The 7,571-nt window shown below is 34.2% G+C and overlaps 2 protein-coding genes across 2 annotated transcripts; both read right to left on the reverse strand.

Annotated features, from left to right (window-relative positions):
* Positions 1 to 1,847: 1,847 nt before the first annotated feature.
* Positions 1,848 to 2,796, reverse strand: LOC138868057 (uncharacterized). Its single transcript, XM_070145561.1, has 2 exons — positions 2,159 to 2,796; positions 1,848 to 2,014 (listed from the first exon to the last, which is right to left on the reverse strand). The coding sequence occupies exons 1-2, from the start codon at positions 2,748 to 2,750 to the stop codon at positions 1,977 to 1,979; spliced, it is 630 nt and encodes a 209-aa protein (XP_070001662.1). The 5' UTR covers positions 2,751 to 2,796; the 3' UTR covers positions 1,848 to 1,976.
* A 2,716-nt stretch (positions 2,797 to 5,512) lies between these two features.
* On the reverse strand, positions 5,513 to 6,574 carry LOC138868056 (uncharacterized). Its single transcript, XM_070145559.1, has 2 exons — positions 5,933 to 6,574; positions 5,513 to 5,739 (listed from the first exon to the last, which is right to left on the reverse strand). Exons 1-2 carry the CDS (start codon positions 6,525 to 6,527, stop codon positions 5,702 to 5,704), a joined length of 633 nt encoding a protein of 210 aa, XP_070001660.1. The 5' UTR covers positions 6,528 to 6,574; the 3' UTR covers positions 5,513 to 5,701.
* Positions 6,575 to 7,571: the final 997 nt, after the last annotated feature.

A 7,571-nucleotide genomic window follows, 5' to 3' on the forward strand; every position in this document is an offset into this window, starting at 1 on the left:
GGAGAATGGCAGAGGGAAGGGGAAGTGGAATGGGAAGAGAGAGGAATCTGAGAGGAAAAGGGAGGACGGGAGAGAGAGAGGAAAAGGGAAAAGGGTGCATAGGAAGTGTGGGTGATGAAGGAGGAAGAGAAGGGGAGTGGGAGTCGCACATGTAGGGATGAGAGTGGGAGGAATGGATTAAATGAAGATTTAGGAGTAAGGGGAGGCGGAAGAGCGGGAATGGGGAAGGTAGAAAGAAAAAGGGAGAGAGGAAACGAACGATAAAAGGAGGGGGTTTTCCGCAGACATTTCACGGATCCCGCTAATTGTTATCAGTCGTCTCATTATTTCTGCTATCGTTATGATCATAATCATTATAACTAATATTATTATTTGCAATATCATCTTATCATTATCATTAGTCATCATAATTACTGTCAATGTTATTTATATATTTTTAGCATTATCACCATAATATTATATTTATTATCATTAGCATTATTATTCCTATTCTTCTTATTGTGATCATTATCATGATTATCATTATAATTATCCTTGTTATGGTCACTGTTGTTTTGTTCTTGTTAATACCACTAGTGTTATTGCAATTGTAAGTAGTAGTAGTAATGCCATTGTTATTATCCTGATTGTTATCATTGTTATCATTTTTAATTAAAATTATCATTACCATTATCATTATTGCTATCATTATAACTGTTATCATTAATTTTTGTATTATCATCAATTTCAATATTAGTAGTAGTAGTAGTAGTATCATCATTATCATCATTTCCAGTAGTTTTAGTATCGGTATTACTGTTTTCAATATTATTATTATTATTTTAATGATTATCATCATATTATGATTGTTTTCATTATCATTGTTATCATCATTTTGTTATTATCTATTATTGTTATCATTGTTGTTATTATCATTATTATCATTGTTATTGTTGTAATTACAGATCCCACTGTTGTATTGCTATTAGTATTATTAGTACTATTTCAATATTGTAATTATTATCATTATTATTTTATAATCATTATCATTATTGTTTTTGTTACCATATTATCATTATCCTCATAGTTACTATTACTATTGGTATTATCATCATCATTATTACTGATATTATTATTATCATTATCATTATGATCATTATTGTTATTCTTATCATTAACAGTATCGTTCTGATTATTGTTATTATTGTCATTATTTTTGTTATTATCATTATCATCTTTATCAATATCATTATTATCAATATTATCTTTGCTTATAATTATCGTTACTATCATAATTATTGTTATCATGACAACTATTTATATTAAGTTTATTTTCTAGTACCTTTATTGTTATTTTTGTTATCATTTCTATCCTATCATTATCATTATTTTTTATTGTTGTTTTCTTTTTCTATTATCATTATCATTATTATTATCATTGTTTTTGTTGCTGTCATCATTCCTATTATTATCATTCTTATTATTACTATTATCATTATTATCATTGCTATTACCCTCATGATTATATTTATCAATCTACAGATTATGACTATTAATGCTATTATTATTAGTGTCACCACTAACATCAACATCTTCATCACTATCTTCATGATGGTCATAGTATTTTTCACTGTTATTGTTATCATCTTTTTCATCATTATCAAAATCTCCTTCATCAATAGCATTGTGATCATTATCATAATTCCATTATCATTTTCAGTAGCAACATTAACAAGACCATCTCAAACATCATTGCTAGTACCATTATCATCAATTATATTACTGATATTATTTCCCTATCCAGTTTTTTACTTTTCAATTACCCTAGCGTGCAAATGACTGCCGAGATGATGAAGCATACACAGGTACAAATAACATAAAATGTATTATAAAAGGGAACAATTTACGAATAAATAATCATGGAAGGAAAGGCGATGAAGTGACATGTCAGCGACCCGTCAGGAAGGTCCTTGGCGCAGGGTCTGGGAAAGGCGTTCCTACAGAGGGGCAGGGGAGCCCGCCGCCCACACGTCCTCTGAAATCAAAAGATAACTTTTCATATGCAGAAGATGAATGAATTAAAAATCTGTTGAATTATCTGGGTTTGTATTGTTCATGATGTGAGTGAGGATTAAATGTAAACATATATATATACGGAAAAACTGTGTGCAAAGCTCACCTGGGTATCCATAGCTGGCGTTGGCATCGTATGAGGCCAGAGTCTGTTGCATCATGGATACGTTGCATCCTCTCATAGCCATCTCCATCTTTAAGTTCTTAATCTCTTCTTCTGTTTTCTTAAGACCAAGTCTCATCTGTATTTCCTCCCTCTCATCCTTATCTCTCTTCTTTTTCTGCTTTATCGCCAGCTGCCTGCGCTTCTCCAGTGCGGGGTCGTCTTGTTTCGGCCAGTCGTACATCTTGACTTTGCGTTGTTTGCCGCCGCCCGAGACGGACAGGGGCGGCGAGGGGGAGAGGCCGCCCCCGACCGCCGCCCCTTCCAAGTAGTCGTCTGCGCCAAAAGCAAGCGCCTCCGAACCCCGGAACAGACTCGCCTCAGCACCGTCCGCCTGTCCGTACGGATACGAATGGTCGTCATACGAGGCCGAATGGAGGCCCTGTACGCTCTCCGTCGTGCCATGAGGCCACATCTGAGGCTCGCCCAGAGACCCGTTATAGCCGCCCTCCACGTAATACGGACCACAGTTACCAACAGAATACCCGTCCTGGCCAAAGCCACTGTAGTAGCCTCCTTCGTAAGCTGGCTCCATGCTTGAGAAACGCCACAGGCCAGATACCACTTCTTTCGGCTGCTGTCCAATCGACCTGTGGAGCAAGTCACAGGAGAAGGCCCCTTTTAACGCACGGGGACGATAGCTTCTAGGAAGCTCCAACACTCTTTCTGTAAAGTCGACGTTTGGTTTCCTCGACGCCGCCGCGTCAACAGTAAGCCCTTGGGAACCACCGGCCTCAACAACGTTCCTTATCCTGCCCAGCAGTCATCCACCTGCCGCCGGGCCTTGCGCTTCCCTCGTGTGTCTGAAGCAACATGTTCGTGTTTATTTATACTACCACGTCCCTATAAATACGTTTAAAAATGTAAATGTTTGTCGAAACCGTTCATGGAATGCGTAAAAACGTGCGTGATAAAATACTCGACGGTAGTCAATAGGAAAAGAGTTGCTAAACACAAATGGGATATTACTATTATTATCCGTCACTATTTTTGTTAATGTTCCTTTTATCTTCCTCTTACGGTTATATTCCTCTCTCTCTCTCTTATATATACACACCACATATATGTGTGTGTGTGAATGCATATGTTTCTTTTCCCCTCTCTATCTTTCTCTCTCTATAAATATACATATATATATGTGTATATATATATATATATATATATATATATATATGTGTGTGTGTGTGTGTGTGTGTGTGTGTGTGTATGTGTGTGTGTGTGTGTGTGTGTGTGTGTGTGTAAAATATATATATATATATATATATATATATATATATATATATATATATATATATATATATATGTATAAACATATGTATATCTGTGTGGACGTGTGTCTATGTGTGTATTTATATATATATATATATATATATATATATATATATATATATATATATATATACATATGTCTGCGTATACATAAATATATATGCATATATATATACGTGTGTATATATATATACGTGGATGTCGGTACGGGTGTTTGTGTATGGATGAGTGAGTGGGTGGGTGTGTATGTGGGTATAAATGTGCGTATATACAAGTATATATGTGTGTGTGTGTGTTACATCAATTATCAACTTTATTGTTATTAATGTTATCATTATTACTATTCAATATATATATATATATATATATATATATATATATATATATCATAATTCTATTTGCGCCGTCCTTCCGCCCTACATTTTATGCCTGAAATCCTGTTTCATGTGAGTGTGGATTCCAAGACTCTCCATTTTGATATAAGATGGATGTCTTATGCCTGAAACCATGTCCCACGTGACTGGAATATGCTCATTTCTATTTTTGTTTTAATATCATCAGTTATTATCACCGTCATTAGTATTAGTATTGGTCTTATCATTATTACTATTATTATTATTATTATTATTATAATTATACGAGGCATTATCATTGTCATCATCTTCATAATCATCATTATTTGTAGTTGTATCATTATCGTTATTACTACTTTTATTAGTGTTGTTGTTGCTTTTTCCTTCTTGTTTTTATCATTATCATTCTTATTATCATTATGATCATAACTATCAATACTATTATTCTTATGATTATAAATATCACTTATCATTACTATTACTATTATTATTATCACTGTCATTATTATTATGAAAATATCATTATCATTACTTTTACTATTATTATCATTATCATTATTTTTATCATTATCATTATTGCTATAATAATTTTATTATCACTATCATTATTACAGTTTTTTCATTAATATCATTGCTATCATTGTCATCATTTTCATCATTATCGTTATTACTATCATTGCTACCGTCATTATTATTATCATTGGTATTATTATCACCAGTATTACATTATTGTTACTATCATCATTATCATTATTGCTGTAATTATTATCATCTTTATCATTATTACCATTATAGGTATTACTATTATCATTATGATGATTATCATCTTTACTATTATTTTTATTATTATTATCGTTTTCATCATAATTGTTATCAGTATCATTATCATCATTATTTTATTTTTATCCTAATTATTATCATTATTTTCATCATAATTATCATCAGTCATTATTTTATAATTTTCATCTTTTCCTTTATTATCATCATTATTATCATCGTCACTATCATTATCAGTATTATAACTATCATTCGTATCATCATAATCATTATCATTTTTATTTTCATTAGTACTACTATCACGATTATTTTCATAATTATCATAAATCTCAATACGATTAATATCATTACCAATATCATTATTATTATTATTATTATCATTATTATCCTTATCGTATTGTTAAAAATCATTACTATTATCATTATTATCATCATTACAGTTATTATAGCATTAGCATTATTTTCAACATTGTTGTAATTATCCTCTTAGTGCCATTATTATATTTATGATAATCATTAGTATCACAATCCTCATTATTATCATCACTTTACATCATTCTATTATTGTTATTATTATCATCATTATGATGATCGTTATCATCACTGTCATTATCATTATTGATGTTACTATCATTATTACCATTGCCTTAATTTTCAAGTTTATCATTATCATTATTAATGTCACCACTATTATCATTATAGTTATTATCATCATTATCATTGTCATCATTATCATTCTTATCATTATCTCCATCACTAATACTCTTTTGTTTTGTTGCTATTATCATTACCTTCCCCAATATTGCCATTATCAAAAATGTTATCACTGGTAATATTTTTTTAAATATTTTTTATTCCATATCCGGTTTGTTAATGCTATCTTATCAATGGATGTGAATGTCTGCAAGGATACTTTTAGATACAAAAATGAAATAAACACATATAATATTAGCCTGATATGATCCGTTACAAAAGGGAACAATTAAGCATTCAATGGAATTAAATAATCATGGAAGGAAAGGCGATGAAGTGATAGATCAGCGACCCGTCAGGAAGGTCCTTGGCGCAGGGTCTGGGAAAGGCGTTCCTACAGAGGGGCAGGGGAGCCCGCCGCCCACACGTCCTCTGAAATCAAAAGATAACTTTTCATATGCAGAAGATGAATGAATTAAAAATCTGTTGAATTATCTGAGTTTTTATTGTTCATGATATGAGTGTGGATTAAATGTAATATATATATATATATATATATATATATATATATATATATATATATATATATATATATATATACGGAAAAGCTGTGTGCAAAGCTCACCTGGGTATCCATAGCTGGCGTTGGCATCGTATGAGGCCAGAGTCTGTTGCATCATGGATACGTTGCATCCTCTCATAGCCATCTCCATCTTTAAGTTCTTAATCTCTTCTTCTGTTTTCTTAAGACCAAGTCTCATCTGTATTTCCTCCCTCTCATCCTTATCTCTCTTCTTTTTCTGCTTTATCGCCAGCTGCCTGCGCTTCTCCAGTGCGGGGTCGTCTTGTTTCGGCCAGTCGTACATCTTGACTTTGCGTTGTCTGCCGCCGCCCGAGACGGACAGGGGCGGCGAGGGGGAGAGGCCGCCCCCGACCGCCGCCCCTTCCAAGTAGTCGTCTGCGCCAAAAGCAAGCGCCTCCGAACCCCGGAACAGACTCGCCTCAGCACCGTCCGCCTGTCCGTACGGATACGAATGGTCGTCATACGAGGTCGAATGGAGGCCCTGTACGCTCTCCGTCGTGCTATGAGGCCACATCTGAGGCTCGCCCAGAGATCCGTTATAGCCGCCCTCCACCACGTAATACGGACTACAGTTAGTGACAGAATACCCGTCCTGGCCAAAGCCACTGTAGTAGCCTCCTTCGTAAGCTGGCTCCATGCTTGAGAAACGCCACAGGCCAGATACCACTTCTTTCGGCTGCTGTCCAATCGACCTGTGGAGCAAGTCACAGGAGAAGGCCCCTTTTAACGCACGGGGACGATAGCTTCTAGGAAGCTCCAACACTTTCTGTAAAGTCGACGTTTGGTTTCCTCGACGCCGCCCCATCGCGTCAACAGTAAGCCCTTGGGAACCACCGGCCTCGACAACAACGTTCCTTATCCTGCCCAGCAGTCATCCACCTGCCGCCGGGCCTTACGCTTCTCTCGTGTGTCCTAAGCAACTTGTTTGTGTTTATTTATACTACCACGTCCCTGTGCATTTGCATATACATTTCCATAAAAATGTAAATACGTTTAAAAATGTAAATGTTTGTCGAAACCGTTCATGGAATGCGTAAGAACGTGCGTGATAAAATTCTCGACGGTAGTTAATAGGAAAAGAGTTACTAAACACAAATGGGATATTACTATTATTATCCGTCACTATTTTTGTTAATGTTCCTTTTATCTTCCTCTTACGGTTATATTCCTCTCTCTCTCTCTTATATATACACACACCACATATATGTGTGTGTATGAATGCATATGTTTCTTTTCCCCTCTCTATCTTTCTCTCTCTATAGATATATATATATATATATATGTGTGTGTGTGTGTGTGTGTATATGTGTGTGTGTGTGTGTGTGTGTGTGTGAATATATATATACATATATGTGTGTAAACATATGTATATCTGTGTGGATGTGTGTCTATGTGTGTATTTATATATATATATATATATATATATATATATATATATTATATATATATATATATATACACATGTCTGCGTATACATAAATATATATGCATATATATATACGTGTGTATATATATAAGTGGATGTCGGTACGGGTGTTTGTGTATGGATGAGTGGGTGGGTGTGTATGTGGGTATAAATGTGCGTATATACAAGTATATATATATATATATATATATATATATATATATATATATATATATATATATGTGTGTGTGTGTGTGTGTGTGTGTGTGTGTGTGT

The sequence above is a fragment of the Penaeus vannamei genome, chromosome 34, assembly GCF_042767895.1.
Source record: "Penaeus vannamei isolate JL-2024 chromosome 34, ASM4276789v1, whole genome shotgun sequence".
Classification (NCBI taxonomy): domain Eukaryota; kingdom Metazoa; phylum Arthropoda; class Malacostraca; order Decapoda; family Penaeidae; genus Penaeus; species Penaeus vannamei.